This window comes from Nomascus leucogenys, chromosome 4 (genome assembly GCF_006542625.1).
Source record: "Nomascus leucogenys isolate Asia chromosome 4, Asia_NLE_v1, whole genome shotgun sequence".
Taxonomy (NCBI): Eukaryota; Metazoa; Chordata; class Mammalia; order Primates; family Hylobatidae; genus Nomascus; species Nomascus leucogenys.
This window is the reverse complement of record NC_044384.1, coordinates 83,052,903-83,080,725: the sequence shown is the minus strand read 5'-3', so window position 1 is coordinate 83,080,725 and position 27,823 is coordinate 83,052,903. Positions and strand designations below refer to the sequence as shown.

Here is a 27,823-nt window from a genome sequence, read left to right as displayed (position 1 = left end):
TCCAGCCACTTTAGGCACCACCTCTGAGCCTTTGCTGTTTCCATGATCTTCCCCAAAACGAATAACCTCTTTCGCCCCTCTCCCCCTAAAAGACCCACAGATTCCCGGGCCTCTAAGCGCCCCGTTTCGTCTTATTCTTTTCTCGGACGCGCTCACTGCGGCCGCGCCACTGTCGCCGCCCCGCGCGCCTCTGCCGTTTGCCGCCCGCGGCGCTTCCCCTCCGCCCCCAGTGCCCACGATTCCGCGGCTCCGCCGACCAGGGGCCGCGCCGACTGGGAACTCGCCAGGCGCGTGGTCCCTTGCAAGGCCTGGGGGCCGGCGAGGCCGCAGAGGCGGGATGGGCCTGAGCCCGGGCCCCGAGGGGGAGTACGCGCTCCGCCTCGCTAGGATTCCCCCACCGCGCCCCAAACCCGCCTCGCGAACCGCCGGTACCGGGCCCAAGGACCGGCAGCCTGCGCTCAGACGTTCAACTGTGCCCCACTCGGGTCAGCCCCAAGAATGCGGGCCCTTTCCGCAATTGTCCTTCAGGTCCCAGCAGGCCGTTACCCTCAAAGCTCCTTTTCTTAGACATTTGGTGATTGTGTTGTCTGTTAGCCATCATGAGCGAATATTTCAGAACGACCGCTTGTTATAAAGCTAATCAAAGCGAGCCAGGTAGCCACTCCCTCCTTCCTGCTATATCTCATACGGAAGTGAGGCAGTGGTGGCAACTCCGGAGGGTGGCGTTAAGACCTGCTCTAGATCGGCAGACGTTCCTCCCATCGGGCTTAGGACAGAGGCGAGGCGCCCTTCTTCATCCTCTCCCCGATTCCGTCCCCAGGAATTCCAAAGTCTCTCTTTGGCAGAGGAACTGAACCCGCTCCAGCACCTAGTTCCACAACCCTCTCCATTCATCCCAAGATTTTCTGAGGCCTAACCAGGGGCCAGGCACGATGCTAGACTAGAGCTCTGAGCCCACTCTCCGTAGCGGTCAAGGTGCTTGCTCGAACTCTCCTTTCACAGGTCTAAATAGCGTTTCCCCCCTTGAATTAGAAGAATCCGTGGGATCCGCAGCGTTGGTCCAGCTCCCAGCCAAGCAGCCTCCGCCGGGCACATTAGAACAGGGCAGAAGCATCCAGCAAGGGTAAGAAGATTGTAAGGATGGGGTCTTTGGGTGGAAGAAGTCTTTTGGAGAATTGACTTGGAATGCAGTTCTGTAAAACAAACCCAGAAGTGGTTTTTGTGTGAACCAGCCAGCCGGTACCCAGCAAGGGGAAGGCTGGTGTGATCCTGGGTGATAACAGATGGTACTGGGCTTGGGACCTGTTGGCCACAGGCATGCCTTGCAGCTGTTTCTAGCCACAAGGCCATTCTCTAGACCCCAGAGAAATGAATGGCTTTAGCAGGAGGCTTACAATATTGTCGTTGATCTCACTAATCAATGAACAACGAGTTGGCCTTTGGCAGATTTCCTGAATTCACTTTCATTAACAACATGATGGTTGCTGCTTTAAAAAATTCCGAGGGGCTGAAATTTTGGAGAGGAGCTATATTGAAAATTAGGGGTGTCCCATCCGCCCCATACACTATTTTTTTCTGGAGAAGAGTTTAAAGCATGGGAAAAGGTAAAGAAAAAGTCATTTCTGAGTTGGTGGTATACCAGATGTTTACATGTGCTGTCTCTTTTCACCTTCTTGACCTCTGTGAGACACATTTTCATCTCTATTTTAAAGATAATCAAGCTGAGGGTCAGACATTCATTTACTAGCTCAAGGTGGGACAGCAATCATGAGAGCTAAGATTCAAACCTAGATCTTTTGGCTTCGAAGTGTTTTACTCTACTACACTACCTTAATTTAATATGCTTAAAAGCATATTCTTGCCTTTCATTTCTGTCCTGTCCTGTAACATTTTGTTTCAAGGGAGAAATATACTGATTTCATTCATATTACTTGCAGTTACAGTGTTGTGGCTTATCAAGCTTTCTTAGAAATCTGGAGCTAATTATTGGAAGAAAGAGCTCTAGAGTTCAAGGGGTTTGCTTCTGGGTAGTAGGGCTGGGATGAGAAGGGAAAGGAGGAGGTCTCCTTGCATTTCATCATAAATTCTTATGTACTGGTTCCTTAAAAAAAAAACAAAAGAAAACCATGTGCAAGTATCACTTTCATAAACATTAAAAAGAGATTATTAGCAAATTAAAAAACAAAAATCCCCAAAACTGCTTCTTGCTGTCATTAGCATTTGAACAGTTGTCAGAAAACCAGCAAACAGCAATTCTTTTGTATGAAAGCTAATGGGTTCACAGACACAAACTTTGGGGGAAATGTTCCCTACAGTCTCCAAACCGAAAGGCATCTTAAAAATCACAAATCTGTAATACAGATTTTCCAATAATTACGAAATAGTGATATTTGTTAACTCTGTGATTGCAAAATCATTTAGGGAGAAGCCTGTAGTTAGCTTGGAGACCACACCCAGCCAGAAAGCAGACTGGAGTTCAATTCCAAAGCCTGAGGATGAAGGCAAGTTAATAAAGCAAGCAGCTGAGGTAGGTATAACAAGAATTCTCAAAGTGACTGTCTTTAAACTCCTGGCAACTTCTCTACATACTGTATTTTACTTTGTTTCCAGGGGTGTCTAATCTTTTGGCTTCCCTGGGCCACATTGGAAGAAGAAGAAACGTCTTGGGCCACACATAAAATACACTAACACTGACGATAGCTGTTGAGCTTAAAAAAAAAAAAAAACCCACAAAAGATCTCATAATGTTTTAATAAAGTTTACAAATTTGTGTTGGGCCATGTTCAAAGGTGTCCTGGGCTGTATGTGGCCTGTGGGCTATGGGTTGGACAAGCTTGGTTTAGACGGTCTAATAAATACACTGATTTGGGATGTTGGTTATGCTTTGTTTTAAAGCAGTTTTATTGAGGTGTAATTGACATACAGTAAACTCCACATATCTAAAATATACAATTTGATACATTTGGCATATGTATATGCCAGTGAAGTATACAGTTTGATACATTTTGACATCTATATATATATCCTGTGAAACTTTCACCACAATCAAGATAATGAATAATCTCTATCATTTACAAAAGTTTCTTTGTGCCTTTTGTAATCTCTCTCTCTTCCCATACCACTCCCATCCCCAGGCAACAACTGATATGCTTTTTGTCACCATAGATTTGTTTACATTTTTAGAGATTTATATGAAATCATATTGTATGTGCACTTCTTTGTCTCCTTCATATAACTATTTTTTTTTTTTTTGAGACGGAGTCTCGCTCTGTCACCCAGGCTGTAGTGCAGTGGCGCGATCTCGGCTCACTGCAAGCTCTGCCTCCTGGGTTCACGCCATTCTCCTGCCTCAGCCTCCCGAGTAGCTGGGACTGCAGGCACCCGCCACCACGCCTGGCTAATTTTTTGTATTTTTGGTAGAGACGGGATTACACTGTGTTAGCTAAGATGGTCTCGATCTCCTGACCTCATGATCTTCCCGCCTCAGCTTCCCAAAGTGTTGGGATTATAGGCATGAGCCACTGTGCCCAGCCCATATAACTATTTTGAGTGACATCCATGTTGTTGCTTTTTATCAACAGTTCATTCCTTTTTATTACTGAGCAGTATTTCATTGCATGGATATACCACTCTTGTTTATCTGTTCACCTGTTGATTGAGCATTTGAGTTGTTACTAGTTTTTGACTATCACAAATCTGCTTGAACATTTATGTACAAGTCTTTGTGCAGACTGTATATTTTTTCCTCTTGGGTGAATATGTAGGGATGAAATGGCTAGGTCATGTGGTAGATGTATATTTAACTTACTGTTTTCCTTAACATTTTTTTTTCTTTTTTGGGGCTTTCCAAGCCTGCTAGACAAATTCTAAAAGAGCTCCAACCTTAACTTACTGTTTTCCACAGTGGTTGTATCATTTTACATTCCTACCAGCAGTCTATAAGAGTTCAATTCATCAGCATTTGGCATGGTCAAAATCTTCTAAATTTTAGCTATTTTAATAGATGTGTAGGTATCTCATTGTGGCTTTCATTTGCATTTTCCTAATGACTGATAATGTTGCACGTCTTTTCATGCATATATTTGCCATCCATATATATAATCTTTGGTGAAGTGTTCAAATCTTTCGCCCATTTTTTCCTATTGGTTTGTATGTTTTGAGAGTTCTTCAGAAGTTCTGTATACAAGTACGTCATCAGATGTATACTTTATAATATTTTCTCTCCATCTGTGGCTTGTCTCTTCAGAACAGGTTCTTAAATTCTGATGAAGTCCAATGTATCAGCTTTTCCTTTTATAAAAAGGAAATGTAATGAAATACTGCTCAGTTATAAAAAGGAATGAACTATTGATAAAAAGCAACAACATGGATGTCACTCAAAATAGTTATATGAAGGAGACTGACAAAGAAGTGGACATACAATATGATTTCATATAAATCTCTATTTATGAATAGTGCCTTTGGTGTTGTATCTAAGAGACCTTTGCCTAATCCAATGTCACAAAGATTTTTTCCTCTTTTCTTCTAGATATTTTATAGTTTTATTTTTTAGATTTACATATTTGATACATCTTTATTTGTACTTTTATTTCAATAGTTTTGGGGGAACAGGTGGTGTTTGGTTGCATGGAAGAGTTCCTTAGTGATGATTTCTGAGATTTTAGTGCATCCATCACCTGAGCAGTGTACACTATACCCAATGTATAGTCTTTTATCCCTCACCCCACTCTCCCCCTTCCCTTCTGAGTCCCTAAAGTTGATTACGTCATTCTTATGCCTTTGTGCCCTCATAGCTAGCCCCCACTTATAAGTGAGAACATATGATTTTTTGGTTTTCCATTCCTGAGTTACTTCACTTAGAATAATGGTCTCCAGCTCTATCCAGGTGGCTGTGAATGTCATTGTTTCATTCCTTTTTACGGCTGAGTGGTATTCCGTGGTGTGTGTGTGTGTGTGTGTGTGTGTATATATACACCACATTTTCTTTGTCCACTCATTGCTTGATGGTCATTTAGGCTGGTTCCATATTTTTGCAGCTGTGAATTGTGCTGCTATAAACATGCATGTGCAAGTGTCTTTTTCATACAATGACTTCTTTTCCTCTGGTTAGATACCCAGTAGTGGGATTGCTGGATCAAATTGTTGTTCTACTTCTAGTTCTTTAAGGAGTCTCCATAGTGTTTTCCATAGTGATTGTACCAGTTTACATCCCCACCAGCAGTGTAAAAGTGTTCCCTTTTCACCACATCTATGCCAACACATATTATTGTTTTGATTTTTAAGTTATGGCCATTCTTGCAGGAGTAAGGTGGTATTATTGTATTGTGGTTTTGATTTGCATTTCTCTGATAATTAGTGATGTTGAGCAGTTTTTTAATATGTTTGTTGGCCATTTGTATATCTTCTTTTGAGAATTGCCTGTTCATGTCCTTTGCCCACTTTTTGATGGGATTGTTTGTTTTTTTCCTTGCTGATTTATTTGCTTGAGTTCCTTGCAGATTCTGGATATTAGTCCTTTGCTGGATGCAGTTTGTGCATAGTCTCTCCCACTCTGTGGGTTGTCCATTTACTCTGCTTATTGTTTCTTTTGCTGTGCAGAAGCTTTTTGGTTTAATTAGGTCCCATCTATTTATCTTTGTTTACGTTGCATTTGCTTTTGGGTTCTTGATCATGAACTCTTTTCCTAAGCCAATGTCTAGAAGGGTTTTTCTGATGTTATCTTCTAGAATTTTTATGGTTTCATATCTTAGATTTAAATCTTTGATCCATCTTGAGTTGATTTTTGTAGAAGGTGAGAGTTGAGGATCCAGCTTTATTCTTCTACATGTGGCTTGCCAATTATCCCAGCATTTTTTGTTGAATAGGTTGTCCTTTTCTACTTTATGTTTTTGTTTGCTTTGTTGAAGACAGTTGGCTGTATTTTGCTTTATTTCTGGGTTCCCTATTCTGTTACATTGGTCTACATGCCTGTTTTTATACCAGCACCATGCTGTTTTGGTAACTATAGCCTTGCAGTATAGTTCAAAGTCAGGTAATGTGATGCCTCAAGATTTGTTCTTTTTGCTTAGTCTTGCTTTGGCTATGTGGGCTCTTTTTTGGCTCCACACTAATTTTAGGATTGTTTTGTTCTAGTTCTGTGAATAGGTATTTTGATGGGAATTACACTAAATTTGTAGATTGCTTTTGGCAGTATGGTCATTTTCACAATATTGATTCTACCCATCCATGAGCATGAGATGGGTTTCCATTTGTTTGTGTCATCTGTGATTTCTTTCAGCAGTGTTTTGTTTTCCTTGTAGAGATCTTTCATGTCTTTGGTTAGGTATATTCCTAAGTATTTTATTTTTTTTACAGCTGTTGTAGAAGGGGTTGAGTTCTTGATTTGATTCTCAGCTTGGTCATTGTTGGTGTACAGAAGGGCTACTGATTTGTGTACAACAATTTTGTATCCTGAAACTTTGCTAAATTGATTTACCAGTTCTAGGAATTTTTGGATTAGGCTTTAGGGTTTTCTAGGTATCTGATCATATCAGCAAACAACAAAAAGGAATTTGAATTCCTTTTTACTGATTTGGATGCCCTTTATTTCTTTCTCTTGTCTGATTGCTCTGGCTAGGACTTCTAGCACTATATCAAATAAATGTGGTGAAAGTGGGCATCCTTATCTTGTTCCAGTTATCAGGGAGAATGCTTTCAACTTTTCTCCAATCAGTATAATGTTGGCTGTGGGTTTGTCATAGATGGCTTTTATTGCCTTGAGGTATGTCCCTTTTATGCTGATTTTTAATCATAAAGCGATGCTGGATCTTGTCAAATGCTATTTCTGTGTCTATTGAGATGATCATGTGATTTTTGTTTTTAATTCTGTTTATGTGATATATTACATTTATTGACTTGCATATATTAAACCATCCCTGCATCCCTGCTATAAAACCCACTTGATCATAGTGGATTATCTTTTTGATATGCTGTTTGATTCAGTTAACTAGTATTTTGTTGAGGATTTTTGCATCCGTGTTCATCAGGGATATTGGTCTGTAGTTTTCTTTTTTTATTATGTCCTTTCCTGGTTTTGGTATTAAGGTGATGCTGGCTTCATATAAGGATTTAGGGAGCATTCCCTCTTTCTCTGTCTTTTGGAATAGTTTCAGTAAGATTGATATCAATGCTTTGAATGCCTGATAGAATTCAGCTGTGAATCCGTCTGGTCCTGGACTTTTTTTTTTCTGTTTTTGGCATTTTAAAAAATTACTGTTTCAATCTTGCTACTTGTTATCGTCTGTTCAGAGTTTCTCTTTCTTCTTGATTTAATCTAGGAGGGTTGCATATTTACAGGAATTTATCCATATCCTCTAGATTTTCTAGTTTGTGTGTGTGAATGATCTTTTGTATTTCTGTGGTATCAGTTTTAATATCTCCCATGTCTTTTCTAATTGAATTTATTTGGATCTCTTCTCTTTTCTTGGTTAATCTCATTAATGGTCTATCAATTTTGTTTATCTTTTCAAAGAACCAGCTTTTTGTTTCATTTTTGTGTGTGTGTGTGTGTGTGTGTGTGTGTTTTGGCTTCAATTTCATTTACTTCTGCTCTGACCTTGGTTATTTCTTTTCTTCTGCTGATTTAGGTTTGGTTTATTCTTGTTTCTCTAGTTTCTTGAGGTGTAACCTTAGATTTTTTTTTTTTGATGTAGGCATTTAGCTTTCCTCTTAGCACCACTTTTGCTGTGTCACTGAGCTTTTGATAAGTTGTGTCACTATTATTGTTCTGTTCAAATAATTTTTAAATTTCCATCTTGATTTCATTGTTGACCAAATATCATTGAGGAGTAGATGACTTAATTTCCTTATATTTGTATAGTTTTGCGGGTTCCTTTCAGAGGTAATTTCTAATTTTATTCCACTGTGGTCTGACAGGTACTTGATATATTTTTGATTTTCTTAAATTTATTGAAACTTGTTTTGTGGCCTGTCAAATGGTCTATCTTGGAGAATGTTCCATGTGCTGATGAAAAGAATGTATATTTTGCAGTTGTTGGGTGGAATGTTCTGTAAATATCTGTTGTTTATTTGTTCTAGAGTATAGTTTAAGTCCATTGTTTCTTTGTTGACATTCTGTCTTGATGACCTGTCTAGTGCTGTCAGTGGAATACTGCTACTGTGTTGCCATCTATCTCATTTCTTAGGTGTAGTAATAATTGGTTTATAAACTTAGGAGCTCTTGTGTTAGGTGCATATATATTTAGGATTGTGATATTTTCCTGTTGGACTGATCTTTGTATTATTACATAATGTCCCTCTTGGTCTTTTTAAACTGTTGTTGTTTTAAGGTCTGTTTTGTCTTATATAAGAATAGCTACTCCAGCTCACTTTTGGTTTCCATTTGCTTGGAATATTTTTTTCCTCCCCTTTTAAGTTTATGTGAGTCCTTATGCATTAGGTGAGTCTCTTAGAGACAGCAGATACTTGGTTGGTGGATTTTAATCCATTCTGCCATTCTGCATCCTTTAAGTGGAGCATTTAGGCCATTTACAGTCAATCTTAGTATGGAGATGTGAGGTGCTGTTTTAATCATTGTGCTAGTTGATGCCTTAATATCTTTTTTTAAAAATTGTGTTATTATTTTATAGGCTGTGTGAGATCTAAGGAGGTTCTATTTTGGTGTATTTTCAAGTTTTCTTTCAAGATTTAGAGCTCCTTTTATCATTTCTTGTAGTGCTGGCTTAGTCGTGGTGAATTCTGTCAGCATTTCTTTGTCTGAAAAAGACTTTATATATTTCTCCTTCACTTATGAAGCTTAATTTTGCTGGATACAAAATTCTTGGCTGACCATTATTTTGTTTGAGATGGCTAAAGATAGGACCCCAATCCCTTCTGTTTTGTAGGGTTTCTGCTGAGAAATCTGCTGTTAATCTGTTAGGGTTTCCTTTCTAGGTTACCTGACGCTTTTGCCTCACAGCTCATAAGATTCTTTCTTTGTCTTGATTTTAGATAACATGATGACTATGTGCCTGGATGATGATCTTTTTGTGATGAATTTCCCAGGTGTTGAGTTTCCTGTATTTGGATGTCTAGATCTGTGGTAAGGCCAGGGAAATTTTTCTCAATTATTCCCTCAAATGTGTTTTCCAAACTTTTAGATTCCTCTTCTTCCTCAGGAACACTAATTATTTTTAGTTTTGGTCATTTAAGATAATCCAAAATTTCTAGGAGGCTTTGTTCATACTTTTGATTATTTTTTTCTTTTTTTTAATTATACTTTAAGTTTTAGGGTACATGTGCACAACATGCAGGTTTGTTACATATGCGTACATGTGCCATGTTGGTGTGCTGCACCCATTAACTCGTCACTTAGCATTAGGTATGTCTCCTAATGCAATCCCTCCCCCCTCCCCCTACCCCACAAGAGTCCCCGGTGTGTGATGTTCCCCTTCCTGTGTCCATGTGTTCTCATTGTTCAATTCCCATCTATGAGTGAGAACATGTGGTGTTTGGTTTTTTGTCCTTGCGATAGTTTGCCGAGAATGATGGTTTCCAGCTTAATCCATGTCCCTATAAAGGACATGAACTCATCATTTTTTATGGCTGCATAGTATTCCATGGTGTATATGTGACACATTTTCTTAATCCAGTCTCTCATTGTTGGACATTTGGGTTTGTTCCAAGTCTTTGCTATGATTATTTTTTTCTTTGTCAGATAGGAGGCCTTAGAAAAGAGGAGTTTCTCTAAGTGGGTGCCTGTTTCTGGGAGAAGGGCCAGAGCTGGGTTGCCAGCCTGTGCAGATGTACAGGGAGCTTTGAAATGACCACTTATTCTAAAGGGACAAATAGAATTCAGAAGGTTCATTATTATTATTATTATTTTTGAGATGGAGTCTTGCTCTGTCACCCAGGCTGGAGTGCAATGGCACGATCTTGGCTCACTGCAACCTCCATCTCCCAGGTTCAAGTGATTCTCCTGCCTCAGCCTCCCCAGTTGCTGGGATTACAGGCGTGTGCCACCATGTCTTGCTAATTTTTGTATTTTTAGTAAAGGAGGGGTTTTGCCATATTGGCCAGGCTGGTCTTGAGCCTGACCTCAGGTGATCCACCTGCCTCGGCCTCCCACAGTGCTGGAATTATAGGCGTGAGCCACCGCACCCAGCCCAGAAGGTTGATTATTAAGCTATTCAAGGAGATACCAGACAAAGGTGAAAACCAACTTAAAGAAATTTTTTAAGACAATACAGGATATGGATGAAAAATGCTCCACAAAAATAGATATTATAAATAAAAAATAAGCACAACTTATGGAAATGAAAGACACACTTAGAGATATACAAAATGCACGGGAAATAGAACTGAACAAGTATTAATAAAAGAAAGAGCTTGAAGACAAGGCTTTCGAATTAATCCAATTACACAAAGACAAACAGGGCAGCAAAATCTTCACCTAGAATTGAAAGTGGCAGCATCAGCTGGGATTGGAGGCAGCTCTGGAGCATACAGACAGCTACTCTGTGGCTCATGAAGTTAGCAGAACTTCATGAAATGCTGGAGAGATGTTAAAGAAAAGAAAAAGGGAAGGATGGGACTGTAGAGAAGCCCCCAGTATAACCGCAACCTTGGCTGCACCTTAAACTCACCTAAGGAGCTTTTAAAACTCTGGCACCTAGGCTGTACTCCAGACCAATCTGAACTTTTTAAAGCTCCACAGGCGATTTCAATTTGTAACCAAGGCTGAGAATCAATAATCAATATAATCGATTTACAGTGGGAGGAAATTTAACAAGAGAGTGGATAACTGTTAAGTCTCTGTGAATCCCATTTAGTTTTATACCTTACTACCTCATCCAGTGGCAATATTGCAGGTGAGATATTAAAATGCAAAAGAAAATAACCTAAAATTCCAAAATTCCCTCCTCTTTCCTTCTCCAATCCCTGAGCCTTCTGTTTTCTGTACCACAAAGCTTGTTCGACATCCTGGATGAACAGAACTTGGGTTTTCTTCTGGCTTAGACTGGCCTCACAATGAATTGGGCTATCTTCTTGCTGTCAGTTTTCCAGGAAACAACAACAAAGATTTGATTGCTTGTTTGTTGTCATTGGGAATAACCTAGCCATATTGGGTGGGAAGTAACTGGCTATTTGGTTGGTGGGGAAGTGTGTCCAAGGTGGAGGGATGGTGAAGAACAGACTGCATGTTCCTACGAAGAACAGACATGACCGTCCAGCTGGCTTGGCCGACTCTGAGAGCCCTGCCCTCCACTAGATACTGTGGATGGTGGGTGAAAGGCATTGGTTAGGACTCTAAGGTATTGGGGTCTGTGCTCAGGTAGAGTGAGATGGAATCAGGGGTTGGTTCAAGAGTAACATAACGTGTCAACTGGCTTTTCCTCTGGACTGACTCAGAAAAACCTGTCCCATAGTCTTACTGTTACTGCCATTCCTTTCACCCTGATCAATGCCAGAAATAATAGCCTGAGTTGGATTGATTTCAGCTCTGGCACCTGTTCTTCACTTCTTGTTCATCTTTTGTCCATGGGCATTTCTGTTATTCTTCCTGACCAGTGTCAGGACTTAGATAGAAATGGGCCCTGGATTACTGTAACAGTGAGGATGGGCCTATGGGCTTTCCTGTGTCGTGTGTGTATAATAGCAGAAATGGCCTCAGCTTAGCATGTATGTTCACATAAAGAAATTAGGCTAAATAACTTCTCTTCCTCTCTCATTTACCTATGTCTGAAAGGAAAAAATAATTAGATAATCTATGAATCAAAAATCTGTATATACCTAAATTATAAATTAAAGGCAATTTAACTGTTTACCTGCATCTGCACATGCAAATGTTGAACATGACTTGACTTTTTAAAATGAGCTTCAGAATATTTAAACTTCAGACTTTCTTATGACCATTTTAAAACATTGTTCTCTGATCCCTTTGCCATTTATGAAGACAGAGGCGTCTGCTTAAAGCAATATATTCTTATTACTATCTGAATCACAAAGAAAGTACTATTTGCTATTTTTCCTTTTTGGTCTTCTTCGAAGGATGAGAAAGATCTCTCCTCCGCTTTCCCTTTCTTCACTTACTCTCTTGGCTGCTTTCTGCTCCTCTGTATCCATCTACATCACTCACATGCTGTCTTCCCAACTCTTAGCTCTCAAGCTCTTCTGTACACTATACTTCTCAAGCTTCCGGGTTTTATGGTGGGGGATATCCCTATTGCTTTCCCTGGGCTTATGGCAAAAGAAAATGAAGTCCAGTTTGAAGTCTTCTGCAGTATCATTCTGCTTTCTGGGTGAGAAGCCTGGTTTGGGGAGCCCTCTAGTGGATATGTGCCTGCCATTACATTTTCCCTTTAAGGCAGAAGAAAGAGTTTGTTGGCAGGGGAAGGGAGTGGTTCTGGTCCTAGCTCGACCATCGACTTGCTGTGGGACTTGAGACAAAGCACTTCCTCTCTCTTGGCCTCAGTTCCTTCCATGAAATGTTGTGTATACTGTTTGCTTTGTGCCCACAAAAACTCATTCCTGCAAGTGGACAGGACTTGTGGAATGGCTGAGCGCAGATCTCAGCAAATCCTCTTTTCCCAAAACAATTATAAAGCTAGACAAAATTGCCAAAGACAGTCATTTAAAGACTGGAAATTTGACCAAAGGCATACAACAAATTGAGAAGGGTTAATTTAAGAAAGTCCATCTGTGGCCGGGTGTGGGCTCACGCCTGTAATCCCAGCACTTTGGGAGGCCAAGGGGGGCAGGTCAGAAGATCGAGATCATCCTGGCTAACACGGTAAAACCCCATCTCTACTAAAAATACAAAAAATTAGCAGGGCGTGGTGGAGCAAGCCTGTAGTCCCAGCTACTCGGGTGGCTGAGGCAGGAGAATCCCTTGAAACCAGGGAGGCGGAGGTTGCGGTGAGCTGAGATCGCGCCACTGCACTACAGCCTGGGTAACAGAGCAAAACTCTGTCTTAAAAAAAAAAAAAAAAAAAAAAAGAAAGTCTGCTGGTTCTCAGAATTTCAGAAAGAACAGTGGAAGTCTGTAGTGTTTTAGCATTGCCCCTTCACCTCCAGCTCTGTGGTTGTGGTAAGGAAGTTCTATCCAGGTGGGTGGGGCTTGTGGGAGGGAATGGCAGTGGCAGCAGAGAGTGACTGACTTTACTTCCATGCCCAGGGATGTTGAAAACAATAGTTATCTCAGTGACAATCATGGAAGACCAAAATTGCACCTAGCTTGAGGTTGCCATACTGGTTAGGATAAGAAGTAGGTCAACAGGCCAGCCAAAAATTTAACATGGAAATCCAGGTAATGATACAACTAAAGAGGGTCTTGAAAAGCTGCCACATGTATCTGGTGGTCTAGTAGGTGTGCACAAGGCTGCATACACATTCACATTCAGGATGGACTAGAGACTCATAAAAATTTGGAACTTTGAATGAATTCTCCAAGCCACACAGAGATCCACTGACAAAACATGAAGCCTTCCCAGCACAAGGTGTGGCTCAACTTCTGGCCATTAAGCTATGATGATCTAGGAAGCCAGGCTTAAAAACAAGAAGCCGGGCGCTGTGGCTCATGCCTGTAATCCCAGCCCTTTGGGAGGCTGAGGCAGACAGATCATGAGGTCAGGAGTTTGAAACTAGCCTGGCCAACATGGTGAAACTGTATCTTTACTAAAATACAAAAATTAGCTGGGCATGCTGGCAGGCACCTGTAATCTCAGCTACTCAGGAGGCTGAGGCAGGAGAATCATTTGAACCTGGAAGGTGGAGGTTGCAGTGGGCCGAGACCACACCATTGCACTCCAGCCTGGGCGACAGGGCGAGACTCTGTCTCAAAAAAATACATTAAAAAAAATAAATAAAAACAAGAAAAAAAATCTAAGTAGATATCTCAGTGCTTACATGCTATGAGACAAACCGACATCACAGAATCAGTCCAGGTGGGTTACTAAACAAACAAACAAGCAAACAGCAACAACCATCAGCCCTGGTTGGGTGGTGAAGGAGATCGGAACCCACAGTTGCTATGGTATGTCACCTAGAATGTCCAGTTTTTCAACAACAAATTATGAGACTGCAAAGAAACAGGAAAGAGTGACCCATACACACAAAAACAGTAGAGACTCCTTCCTAGTGGGCCTACATGTTGGATGTAGCAAATACTTCTAAACTGCTATTATGAGTATGTTTAAAGAAGTAAATAAAATCAAGTTTAAAGAATTAAAGGAAAGTGGAATGACAATGACTGATCAAATATAGAATATTAATAAGGAGGTAGAAGTGATAAAGAAGCACCAAATGAAAATCCTGGGGTTGAAAAATACAATGGCCAAAATAAAACATTCACTAGAGTGATTTAACAGCAAATTTGAGTTACCAAAAAGAAAAAAGAATCAGCAAACGTGAAGATGGATCAAGAGCAACTATCTAATATGAAGAGTAGGAGGAAAAAGAAAAAGAAAAATGAACAGAGCCTCAGAGGCCAAGGAGACACCATCGAGCAAACCAACAAATGTATAATTGGAGTCCCAGAAAGAGAGACGATAAAAAGGCAGAAAAAATACCTGTATAAAAGATAACTGAATACTTTCCAAATTTGATGTAAAACATTTATCTATACACCCAAGAAGCTCTGTGAATACCTAGACATATCATTCAAACAGATGAAAGCCAAACACAAAGAGAGAATCTTGAAAACAGCAAGAGAAAAAAAGACTTGTTGTATACTAGAGACGCACAATAAAAAACAATAGTCAACTTTTCATCAGAAACAATGGAGACCAGAAGGCAGTGGGATGACATATTTAAAAAACCTGTTAACCAATAATTTTATATCCAATAATATATCTTGCAAAAATGAAGGTGAAATAAAGATAGTCCCAGATGAATGTAGAATGAGAGAATTTGTGGCTAGCACACTTGCCTTAAAATAAATAGCAAAGAAAATTCTTCAGGTGGAAAGAAAGACACACCAGATAGCATTCTAAGCCACATGAAATACAAAGCACCAGTAAAGGTAATTATATAGAAGAATATAAATATATATTTTATCATTTATGCTTACCAATTTGAAAGGTAATTGAATAAAACTAGTTATAAATCCTATTCTTGGTCTTTTTTTTTTTTTTTTTTTTTTTGAGATGGAGTCTCGCTCTGTCACCCAGGCTGGAGTGCAGTGGCGCGATCTCGGCTCACTGCAAGCTCTGCCTCCCGGGTTCACGCCATTCTCCTGCCTCAGCCTCCCGAGTAGCTGGGACTACAGGCGCCCACCACCACGCCCGGCTAATTTTTTTTGTATTTTTAGTAGAGACGGGGTTTCATCGTGGTCTCGATCTCCTGACCTCGTGATCCGCCCGCCTCGGCCTTCCCAAAGTGCTGGGATTACAAGCGTGAGCCACCGCGCCCGGCCTATTCTTGGTCTGATAACATGCAAATATATAATAAATATAATAGTAATAGCACAAAGGAGAGGGACTGAAATGAAGCTGTATTAGATCATTGACACCAGACAGTAAGTATCTTAATCAACGGGAAGAAATGGAGAGTACCAGAAATGGTAAAATGCAGTTAATATAAATGACCATAAGTATATTTTTTCCTTTTTCTCTTAACTCATTTAAAAGACAAAAGTTTGTATAAAGCAATATTTGTAACACTGTCTTTGGTTTATAACATATTTGGATGTAATATATCTGACAATAATAACATAAAGGAGGGAAGAAGGAATGGAGCTAACTTTAAGTTTCTGTATTTTATAGGAATTAAGTTAGCATTAATCTGAAGCAGACAGCAATAAGTCAAGATGCATATTGTAATCCGTAGAGCAACCACAAAGAAAACAATTAAAAATGTAATTAAAAAGTTATCAGAGGAAGTAAAATGATCATTAGAAAATATGTATTTGATACAAAAAAGAAGGCAAAAGAGGAACAGAGGAACAAAAAGGACGTGATGTACAGAAGATTGACAGCAAAATTATAGTAATAAATCCAACTTTATTAACAGTAACATTAAATGTGAATGAATTAAACACACCAAAAAAAGGCAGAGATCATATGACTTGATAGTACAAGATCCAGTTATATGCCATCCACAGGAGACACACTGTAGATCTAAAGTCACAAATAGGTTGATATAAATAGTAGCCATAGCAGGAGTGGTTGTACTAGTATCAGTCAGAATAGACTTTAAGAGAAGAGATATTATTAGAAAAAAATAGGGTCATTCTATAATGACAAAAGGTTAATTCATCAGGAAGATATGACAACTATAAACATATACATATCCAACAAAATAATCCCAAAAAGTATGAAGTAAAAACTGATAGAAATAAAGGGATAAATTGGGAATTCAGAAATAATAGTTGGGAGACTTCAATACCCCACTCTCAGTAGTGGATAGAACAACTATACAGAAAATCAGTGAGCAGATAGAAGATGTAAGCAACTAACTGACGTTATCTAACTGACATTTATAAAACATTTCACTCAACAACAGAATACATATTCTTCTCTAGGACACGCGAATGTTTTCCAGGATAGACCCTCTTCTAGGCCATAAAGCAAGTCTCAGTAAATTTGAAGGGATTGAAATCCTACAAAATATTTTATTTGATCACATGAAATTAAATTAGAAATTAATAATCAAGTGATATTTTGGGAAATTCACAAGTATTTGGAAATTAAACAACATACACCTAAATAACCCGTGGTCAAAAAAGGAACAAGGAAGTTAGAAAATATTTTGAGTTGAGTGAAAATGAAAACAGAACATATCAATTTTATGAGATGCAGCTGAAGCGCTTAGAAGAAAATTTATAGCTGCAAATGCCTGTATTAGAAAGGAAAAAAATCTCAAATCAATAATCTAAGCTCCTACCTTAAGAAACTAGGGGAACAAAGCAAACTAAAACCAAAACAAGCAGAAGTAAGAAAATGATAACGACTGGAGTAGAAATCAATGAAATAGAAAACAGAAATCAATAAAGAAAAGGAATGAAGCCAAAAAATAGTATTTCGAAAAGGTAAAATAGACAAACTTTTAGCTACACTAACCAAGAAAAAAAGAGAGAGCACTCAAATTGCTGAAACTGGGAATGTAAGAGGGGGCTCACTATCAATCTCATAGACATAAAAGGGAATACTGTGAAAAACTTTAAGCAAACAAATTAGACAACTGAGATGAATTGGGTAAGTTCCTAGAAAGACACAAATTATAAAACTGGCTCAAGAAAAGCTAGAAAATCTAAATTGAATTAGTAAATAAAAATCTTTTCACAAAGAAAATCTCATACCCAGATGGCTTTGCTCAAGAATTCTACCATGGATTTAAATAAGAAAAATTACCAATCTTTCATAAACTCTTTCTGAAAATAGAGGAAGAAATGCTTCCCAACTCATTCTGTGAGGCCAGTATTATCCTGATACCAAAGCCAAGATATCTCAAAAAAAGAAAACTACAAGACTAATATCTTTTATGAATATACATGTAAAAACCCTCAGAAAAATGCTAGCAAATGGAATCCAGCGTGTATATAAAAATGATTATACACAGTGACTAAGATTTATCCCAGAAATGCAAGTTCGGTGTAACATCTCCAAATCAATTAATGTAATATAACAGGGCTGGGCGCTGTGGGGCATGCCTGTAATCCTAGCCCTTTGGGAGGTAGAGGCAGGCAGATTACTTGAAGTCAGGAGTTTGAGACCAGCCTGGTTAACAAGATGAAACAAACCAAAAAACTTACCTAGGAGGGGTGACGCACGCCTGCAATCCCAGCTACTTGGGAGGCTGAGGCATGAGAATCACTTGAACCCAGGAGGTGGAGGTTGCAGTGAGCTGAGATCGCGCCACTGCACTCCAGCCTGGGCAACAGAGTGAGACTTCCTCTCAAAAAAAACAAACAAAAAAAAAACAAAAAAGAAAACCACGAAAAACAAAACAAACAAACAAAAAAAACAAAAAGAAACATGCTAACAGAGTAAAGGACAAAAATCATATGATCATCTCAATACCTCTGGAAAAAGCATTTGATAAAATCTGCCATTCATGATAAAAAAAAATTCTCTTGAACTCAATCAAAGGGAGTTTCCTCAACCTGAAAAAGGGCACCTATGAAAAACTCAATGTATGTAGAAAATCCTAAGGAATCAGTCACATAGAGGTATACTTCAGACATATCGTGGGTTTGGTTCTAGACCGTCACAATAAAACGAATATTGCAAGAAAGTGAGTCGCACACATTTGTTGGTTTCCCAGTGCATATAAAAGTCATGTTTACATTATTCTGTAGCCTATTAAGTTTGCAATAGCATTACATGTAAAAAAAAGTACATTCTTTAATTAAAAATACTTTATTGCTAAAAAATGCTAACAAAGTGAGCACATGCTGTTTGAAAAAAGGCGCCAATTGACTTAGCTGACGCACGGTTATCACAAACCTTTAATCTGTAAAAAATGAAGTATCTGTGAAGCACAATAAAGCAAAGCACAATAAAATGAGACATGCCTGTACTTACAAAACTATTACAATTTTTTTCTTTTTTTGAGACAGAGTCTTGCTCTGTCACCTATGCTGGAGTGCATGGTGCAGTGGCACGATCTCAGCTCACTGCCACCTCTGCCTCCCAGATTCAAGCGATTCTCATGCCTCAGCCTCCCAAGTAATTGGGACTACAGGTGTGCACCACCACTCCTGGCTATTTTTTTTTTTTTTTGTATTTTTAGTAGAGACGGGGTTTCACCATGTTGCCCAGGCTGGTCTTGAATTCCTTGCTTCAAGTGATCCACCCACCTTGGCCTCCCAAAGTGCTGGGATTACAGGCATGAGCCACCATGCCTGGGCCACAAAACCATTAGAATTAATAAATATGTTCAACAAAGTTGCAGAATATAAGGCTAATGTGCAAAAATCAATGGAATTTCTATATATTACAAGTGAACTACCTGAAAATGAAATTAAGAAAATAATTCCATTCATCATAGCATAAAAATACTTAGGAATAACTTTAACAAAAATGTTAGGCTACAAAACATTGGTAAGGGAGATTGAAGATTTAAGTACACACAAAAAATTCCATGTTTGTGGATTGTAAAATATCTGCAATCTTAAGGTGGCAGTCTTCACCAAATCGGTCTACAGATTAAACACAATCCCTGTCAAAATATTTTTTTTGATATCCATTGATGAAGTGATCCTAAAATTTACATGGAAAGACAAAGGACCTGGGATAGCCAAAGTGATACTGAAAAAGAACAATGTTGGTTAAGCAAAATGTGGTGCCTCCATATAATGGAGTAACTGACACATGCTGCAGCAAGCATGAATCTCAGCAGGATTACGCTGCTCGTGTAAATTCAACTTGCTCTCTCTAATGCCTCTGTGTGTGTGGATGTAGGATTATTTACTTAACTGGTCCTTATTGATGGCTGTTTGGGCTGTTTTTTTCTTTCCTTTTTTTTTCTTCAACTTTTAAGTTCTGGGGTACATATGCAGGATGCGCAGATTTGTTACATAGGTAAAATTGTGCTATGGTGGTTTGTACACAGATCAACCCATCACCTTAGTATTAAGTCCAGCATCCATTCACTATTGTTCCTGATGCTCTCCCTCCTCCAACCCCCACCCCGACAGGCCCCAATGTGTGTTATTCCCCTTCCTGTGTGTCCATGTGTTCTCATCATTCAGCTCCCATTTATAAGTGAGAACATGCGGTGTTTGGTTTTCTGTTCCTGTGTTAGTTTGCTTAGGATAATGGCTTCCAGCTTCAACCATGTACCTGCAAAGGACATGATCTCATCCTTTTTATGGCTGTGTAGTATTCCACATTTTCTTTATCCAGCCTATTAATATTTTTAAAAAACAGTTTTGTTTAAAAAATTAAGTTCACCTGTAATCTTAAATCAGAATTTCAAAATGTACTGCATTTTATTACATAAAAGTACAATTGGTAAAATGATTTACTACTAAAATTCAAAATGTTTTCGTCTCACTATCATGTAGAATATTACTCTGAACACCTACCTCTTGCTTCACTCAAACAATGTTATAAGTCAACCACAAAGAGCCTCTCTACTGAGATTTTCATCGTGCACCTTACATTTCAATGTCCTTACTCTTCCATGGAAAAGATCATAAATAATGCTCACCTAATGAAAAAGAATCTCTCATAGATCTGATGTAACAATAGTGGATCACATGCTTTCACATAAACAATAGGAATGAAGGAACAGCATGAAGTAATTTGAGAATTTAATTACATTTGCTTTCAATAAACTATAATTTTTTCAAGGGAAAACAAATACTTTGTAATTATAACTCTTCAAAAAAGTCTTCTGTTTCTTTTAAAGTTATCTACAAAAAAATCTGACAGTTTTAGCTTTGAATTATTTTCTGTACTCAGCACTCTGATTTGGTGTAATGTATGAAGTGTCAGTACCTTAGTTCTTTCTACTGTGAATCCTCTGATGTTTATATAGACTTAATGTTTGATTAAATATTTTTTTCACATTTACTGCATCTGCAAAAGTATCTTTTAGTAATTTCTCACCAGTATACTTTATTTTTTGTTTAGAAAAGTATGAGGTGTGGTTAAAAGCTTTTCCACATTTTTCAGATTTATAGAGTTTCTCTCCGGTATGAATTATCTTATGTTTGAGGACCTTTAAAATGCTTTGCCGTATTCAGTCACAGGTATGAAAGCATGTGAAATAATTTGCCACATTCTTTTTTTCTGAGATGGGAGTCTTGCTCTGTCACCCAGGCTGAAGTGCAATGGCGCGATCTCAGCGCACTGCAACTTCCACCTCCCGAGTTCAAGCTATTCTCCTGCCTCAGCCTCCTGAATAGCTGGAACTGTAGGTTCCACCAAGCCTGGCTAATTTTTTTGTATTTTTAGTGGAGATGGGGTTTCACCATGCTGGTCAGGCTGGTCTTGAACTCCTGACCTCAGGTGATCCACCCACCTTGGCCTCCCAAAGTGCTAGTATTACAGGTGTGAGCCACCGCACCTGGCCAATTTGCCATATTCTTTACATTTGAAAGGTTTCTTTCCAGTATGTCATGTCTTATGTCTATTTGAATTCGAAAATTTGCTAGAGACTTTTACATATGTATTATATTAAAATATTTTGCTCTGAGTAGTTGACAAATTAATGACATTAATGACAAAGTCCATTATGACCTCCTTTGTGCACTTTGCACTCACCCACACTTTTACAGCCTTTCCTTAATTGCAAATTCTCATGTTCACATTTTCCATATCTTTTTAGTATCACTTTTGGGAATGAATCTTTTATACCCTGTTCTGGCCAAAGGTCTTGGGTGAAATGAGAACACGTAACTGGGTGTTTCGCTACCATCTTGTGTCTCTCCATATTCCAGGGCTCTTTTCTTTGCTCCAGGTAGGTGATCAGGTCTGGCTTAGAGACAGCAATACCATTTCTAGGCTTCCACGGGGTCCTAACATCTTAGCTATGGATTTCCAAAGACCTGCAGGTCACAGGGCCACAGAAGCTGGGCCTCTAGGAGATGATAACACAGCAGTGAAGGTGAGACCTGGAGCTCTGGTCAAATATTTTTTAAAAAGACGGATGCTCATCATATTTACAACTCAATGCCTACCTATTCATGTATATTCTCATTCTCTCTCTACCTGTCTCTCTCTCTCTCTCTCTCTCTCACACACACACACACACACATGATAAGAGAGGAGTTTGCAATTGCTGGGCAAACAGGACTGAAGTGGCTATTAGCAACTGGTGGTGTGGGTGTGCAGAGGATGGGGGCACCCTCTGGGCTTCAGATGGGTCATGTGGGGGCCCTGTAGAGGGAATCAAGGTGCCAGCAGGGGCAGGAGGCCTTGAGGGTCCTGGGTCTGAGGTAGAACTCTACTACATGCCCACACACCCACACTACTGACCATCATCCTGCCCACCCCAGCCAGAAACTGCAGGAGAGCCCCTTTCTCTTGCAGTGTCCCTCCAGCACCCTCTACTGAGAAGGTTTAACATCTTACTTGCTTTAAGGAAGAAATGCTTAAAGAAGTTTAGTCATCTATCACAGGGTATATATTGGAGGGTACATTCACAGCTGAGAGGCAATACATTGATAACTGGCACAGGTATCCTTGATGGCTTTAGTAATGTGAGTGGTGGTAGGAGAGGAAGGGACTTCTTTGGTCCTCAGTGTGAAGAGAAATTTCTTTAGCTTGGGTTTCTGAAGTGATGAACCACACTGAGGGCATCTTTAGGCTGAGCTGTACCTGATCCTAAAACAAGGTCTCTGGAGTTCCTTGGGCATGTGCCATTTATCTTTTATTTTTCCATTATAGGGAAAACCAAGACCCAGACCTGGAGACCTGATTGAGATTTTTCGAATTGGCTATGAGCACTGGGCCATCTACGTGGAAGATGATTGCGTGGTCCATCTGGCTCCCCCGAGTAAGAGTGAATAGTCTATTGAAATACTGATATTGAAGTTAGCAAAGTAAATAGAAGCACAGTTAATTACTGTGTTCCTCAGTTACTGCCATTCTTTAGCAATGGGACCCCTTGAAGCATGACTGGACCTTTGTTTACTGTGTGACAGAGCTTGGTCTCTGTTCACTGAAAACCACTGAGTGTCTAGGTCTAAGAGTGATACAAGTGTAAAGAGCGTGGCCCAAGTTCCCTGACCTCCTAGAGGCCCCTATGTTTAAATATACACATTTTAGAACTTGAGCTCCATTTTGTATTGACAACAGTTGAGCATCTATCCTCATCTTTCTGAGGATTCCCCAAGGAGGGTGCAGATGCTCACATGTTCTGATCGTCATTTGTTTTCTATAGTCCTCAAACACTGCATCTGGCTTCTTGATCACCTTTGGCACCTTCGTCCTCACCTTGTCTCCCTGCTGTTCCAACATGCTCCATGCTGTTTCACCCTAAATGTAGATACAGCTCTCCTTTCATTTCTCACAGCTCCTTAACATATGGCTGAGATTCAATTTGTGTTAATTAAATCTTAGTGGAGATTTGATGGGGGAGGAGGTGATGATAGTAGAGGAAGATTACAGCAAAATGGGAAACAACTTAAAACTGGGTATCTAGAACTGCTGGTCACAATGGTTATCTCAGGAGATGAGGCCTGATAAGGGTTGGGGTTTGGGAGAGGAAGGGGTGGGCGGACCCTGTTGCATACCCTTGAATGCACTTTGAATGCTGTCTCCTGTGCAGGTATTGCCAGTTCAAAGTTGAATTACAGAAGGGCACTATACCAAAGGCCTTTTGTCCTAACATGTTCTCAGCTGTCATCCCTGTGTCCTGTCCTCTTCCTCTGGCCCAGTCTCTCACCATGCTGGGATGTTCCCATGGAGCAGAGCCCCTTCTCATTGCCTCTCTTCTCTGCCCCATCCACTCATACCCTTCCCACTTCTTGTCTCCGAACCTACTCAAAGAATGTAGAAATTCATTTCTTCTTTCCAGACTAAGTCCAGGAGTTTCCCTCTTGTACAGCCACAGACATACTTATCAGTTATGTCTTCCCCCACCCCTATCTTGCTCTCTGAAAATGAATTCTGCCATTTCTGCTCCTAAATGCTGAATTATCTATTGCCAGCTTTTATAAAATCAGCAGATTTTCTTCAAATTTGTAAGAAAAGATCATGGAGCATTTCTTGCCCTTGGACAACTTATAAAGGGAAGGGTATACACATTTGCATATCAACATGGTTGTAGCAGTGCTACTTTAAATGACTACCCACCAGGCTTTGGGCAGGTTCCTGACCCTCTTTGAGTCTCTGCCTCATCTCAGGGCTGAATATGATAATGTAGCAGCTTTCAAACATTTCTTTTTTCAAAGTTGTGGAACTCTGTTTTCAAACATACACTTAATGAGAATCCCTGTATTTGAGTAGAGGTAACAGTCAAGTGGCTGTAGGTGGAAGCTGGCAGGAGCAGGTGCCATTCAGAGCCCTGCTTGGCTGCTTCCCCTGTGCCCCTGTGGCAGCCCCAGAGGGAGGCGTGACATGGAACCACCATAATCATGTATGTGATAGCCCTTTACCCAGGAGCTGACACTTACATAGAGAGTGCTCTTTACATGTTTGTGAAGATTACTGAAGTCTTCTCAGGAAATGAGACTCAAATCCTAGGACTTGGGCAGGTCAGTGCAACACAGTCTGGGACCACATGGGAAGGTGCTCCAAGAGTTTAATGAGAAAGAGACTCCTGTGTGGGTTGAGAGCAGGGAGTGAGGCGCAGGGCAAAGGGCTTCTCAGGAAAGTTGATTCTCTGCGGTTCTTTGACTCCAACTCCCCCTCTTCTGCCACCCTTCTACTGATGGTGCCAATGAGACTCCAGGGGAAGCAGCTTACTCATAGCCTTAGACTGTGCTCTGCTCTGCTACTCCTTGCATTTCCCAGCCTTTGTTTGTGTTTGGTCTCCAGGTGACGAGTTTGAGGTGGGCAGCATTACTTCCATCTTTAGCAATCGGGCCGTGGTGAAATACAGTCGTCTGGAGGATGTGCTGCATGGCTGCTCCTGGAAGGTCAATAACAAGCTAGATGGGACGTACCTGCCCCTGCCGGTGGACAAGATCATCCAGCGTACAAAAAAGATGGTCAACAAGATCGTGCAGTACAGCCTGATTGAAGGGAACTGTGAGCACTTTGTCAATGGCCTCAGATATGGCGTACCCCGGAGCCAGCAGGTGTGACTCCATTTGCTCTGATGATGGCTTCTTCCAGAGCTTTCTTGGGGTTTGTCATTTCATTAGTGATCAGAATGGTAATCAGTGCTTTCATTATGTTATTCGTTATACTAGTAGGGCCTTCTATTTCTGCAGGACTTTATGGTTCAGGAGGTATTTTCACCTTTATTAACCCAGGGAGGAGTAGAAAAGGAACTGGGCTAATAGTAAGACCAGCGGTTGGAGCCCCAGCTCAACTATTAACTAAAGGGGTATCCTTGGTCAAATTACTATATTTCTGAAAGCTTTTCTTTCTTTTCTTTTTTCCCTCTCTTTCTTTGGAGACAGGATCTCACTCTGTCACCTAGGCTGGAGTGTAATGATGTAATCATGGCTCATTGCAGCCACAACCTCCTGGGCTCAGGCAGTCCTCCTGCCTTAGCCTTCTGAATAGCTGGGACTTCAGGTGTGCATCACCACACCCAGCTAATTTTAATTTTTTTTGTAGAGTGGTGGTTTTGCTATGTTGCCCAGGCTGGTCTTGAACTCCTGGGCTCAAGTGATCCTCCACTTCGGCCTCCCAAAGTGCTGGGATTACAGGTGTGAGCCACCGTGCCTGGCCAAAGACCATTTCTTCCTTAACAAAGCAGGGATAAGCAGAAGCAGATACTCTATTGCTAAAATTGCAAACTAGTACCTTGCGGGCCACATCTTGGATACACACACACACACTCACACACATAATTTTTGTTTGAATTACTTGCCAATATTTAAAAATATAGAAATTTTATATAAAATTTTATATAAAAAGATGTAGGTTCTCAGCTTTTCTCTCTTTCTCTCTCTCTCTCTCTTTTTTGAGACAGAGTTTTGCTCTCTCACCCAAGCTGGAGTGCAGTAGCGCAATCTTGGCTCACTGCAACCTCTGCCTCCTGGGTTCAAGCGATTCTTCTGCCTCAGTCTCCCAAGTAGCTGGGATTACTAGGTGTGCGCCACCACGTCTGGCTAATTTTTGTATTTTTAGTAGAAACGGGGTTTTGCCATGTTGGCCAGGCTGGTCTTGAATGCCTGACCTCAGGTGATCCACCCACCTTGGCCTCCCAAAATGCTAGATTATAGGCGTGAGCCACTGAGCCTGGCCTTCAGCTTTTTTTTTTTAACAGACAATTGATTGGGCCACTGGGCTGGCATTCCTACTTGCTGACACTCTGTAGGGACATGCTGTGGCTTTGCAGGGGATAAGGGGTAGGTATGTCACCCACCTGCCTCACTCACATTACCTCCCTGGCCTATACTGCATTTGGCTCTGTCACTTCCTCCCATATAGAGAAGAAATAAATTCATGTAGTTCAGTGCATGTGAAAGAACTTTGAATCCTAAATATATGTAAAAACTTGGGCTGTTCATGTTAATAGGTGATCCTTACTAAAACTCCATGAGATGAGCAGAGAAAGTATTTATTATCACCATCCCCCCTTTTTTTTTGAGGCAGAGTCTCGCTCTGTCACCCAGATTGGAGTGTGATGGCGTGATCTCGGCTCACTGCAACCTCTCTGCCTCCCAGGTTCAAGTGGTTCTCCTGCCTCAGCCTCCCGAGTAGCTGGGACTACAGGCACACACCACCATGTCAAGCTAATTTTTGTATTTTTAGTAGAGATGGGGTTTCACCATGTTGGCCAGGATGGTCCCAATTTCTTGACCTCATGATCCACCCTCCTCAGCCTCCAAAGGTCTGGGATTACAGGCGTGAGCCACCACACCTGGCCTATTATCCCCCTTTAAAGAGATGAAAAAAAATTAAGGATTAAAAGAATATAATTGTTCTATTTTCTTTCTATGTTTCTTCTGTTGTCTAAGCAGATTGGGCTCACATTCCCATGTTGGTCTCTGCTGTTGCCAGCCCATCCTCAGTGAGCATTGGCAGCCTCCCTGCTGTGCCCTTTACTTTCTGCACCTTCCTCCTCTCTGCTCTGCATCCTCTCCAGCCTGCACTCCATTCTTGTGAGGCTTTGCTCTAGTGTCAGGGGCTTGGTGGGCCCTGGTGTGAGAAACCTCCCGTCCCATGAGAATTTGTACATGAGGACCCCAAGGACTGAGGGCATTACAAGAAGTCCTCTGAAGAAGCTTGGGCCCAGAAGTCATGAGGCCCAAGAACCCAAGAGCTAAGTTTGGACACGAATTCACTGTATGGCTCTGTCCAAGTGAGTTCCACTCCCTGGCTCTTGGATCCCCTGTTTGCAGAATGAGGGCCTCAGTGGCTGTGGCGCTGTGAGATCCTTTGCCTCTGAGCCCCACGCTGGGAGCAGACCCTGGGCCAAATGGCACAGAGGGAGGAAGGGGTCGTCTGTCTCCAACAATCCTGGCTTTTCTTCGTCTCTTGTCGCTCTAGGAGTTTTGAAAATATAAGATAGCACAGACTGCTTCTTCTCTTGGGAATAGACTCCAGGCAGGCTGGTTGCTGAATGGGTATGGCGGGGTGGAGGTAGGGGAGGGTGCTAGCCTAGGATTGGTACTGATTTTCCTGTGAACTGATGTGCTTTGCAGGTAGAGCACGCCCTCATGGAAGGAGCGAAGGCTGCTGGAGCAGTTATTTCAGCTGTAGTGGATAGCATAAAGCCCAAACCAATAACTGCCTGAAGGTGATGAAAACTCCAGCTAGAGGAAGAGCTACTGACACAAGCAAAAAGAACATGCTTCCTTCCCTTGCCTTCTCTCAATGGCTCTGATTAAGAAAAATGTGAACTTCTGGAAGAATCTACAATGTATCCAATTACCCTTCCAGAAATACATCCAATATATACAGGCATAGACCCACAGACTCTCAGGATGGGAAGGATCTGGTATCTAGTGTGTATCTCTTATGCGCCAGGCACTGTGCTAGGCATTTCATATACGGATCTAATTTCACTCTTTGTAGGATGGGACCTTGCTTGTTTCTTAGGCTGACCTTGGTTTCTGATGCTTGAGTGCCATCAGAAACATCCCAGAAACCTCTGCTTGAATATTTCCAATAACGAAAATGTCTTTTTCCAGATGTTCTTTTTGTTGAACTAAAATGCCTCTAGCTTCTTTCTATTTATGATAATCCTGCCCTTTCGACCCACAGTGTAGCTCAGGGGACAAGGACCTTAAGAAAAACTGAGATTCGTTATTCAGGGCCCACTGTACCTTAAT

At 40.7% G+C, this 27,823-nt stretch overlaps 1 protein-coding gene and 1 pseudogene across 3 annotated transcripts; one reads left to right on the top strand and one right to left on the bottom strand.

Moving 5' to 3' along the window:
- The first annotated feature begins 202 nt into the window (after positions 1 to 202).
- Positions 203 to 27,823, top strand: PLAAT5 (phospholipase A and acyltransferase 5). Of its 3 annotated transcripts, none has more exons than XM_003274125.3 (6): positions 203 to 485; positions 1,003 to 1,123; positions 2,422 to 2,527; positions 22,314 to 22,422; positions 24,408 to 24,670; positions 27,194 to 27,450. In XM_003274125.3, exons 1-6 carry the CDS (start codon positions 338 to 340, stop codon positions 27,284 to 27,286), a joined length of 840 nt encoding a protein of 279 aa, XP_003274173.2. In that variant the 5' UTR covers positions 203 to 337; the 3' UTR covers positions 27,287 to 27,450. The 3 variants fall into 3 exon arrangements, with proteins under 3 accessions (XP_003274173.2, XP_003274175.2, XP_003274174.2); XM_003274127.2 differs by having other exon boundaries at positions 212 to 485; positions 24,408 to 24,620; positions 27,194 to 27,823; XM_003274126.3 differs by having other exon boundaries at positions 338 to 485; positions 1,033 to 1,123; positions 27,194 to 27,823.
- On the bottom strand, positions 3,838 to 3,886 carry LOC115834928 (annotated as a pseudogene).

Excerpts from the sequence above, each read along its gene's own strand:
- PLAAT5 (XM_003274125.3), top strand. The coding sequence starts at position 338 with ATGGGCCTGAGCCCGGGCCCCGAGGGGGAGTACGCGCTCCGCCTCGCT. Across the intron at positions 1,124-2,421 it reads GGCAGAAGCATCCAGCAAGG|GGAGAAGCCTGTAGTTAGCT; the intron begins GTAAGAAGATTG and ends AAAATCATTTAG. Across the intron at positions 24,671-27,193 it reads GCGTACCCCGGAGCCAGCAG|GTAGAGCACGCCCTCATGGA; the intron begins GTGTGACTCCAT and ends TGTGCTTTGCAG.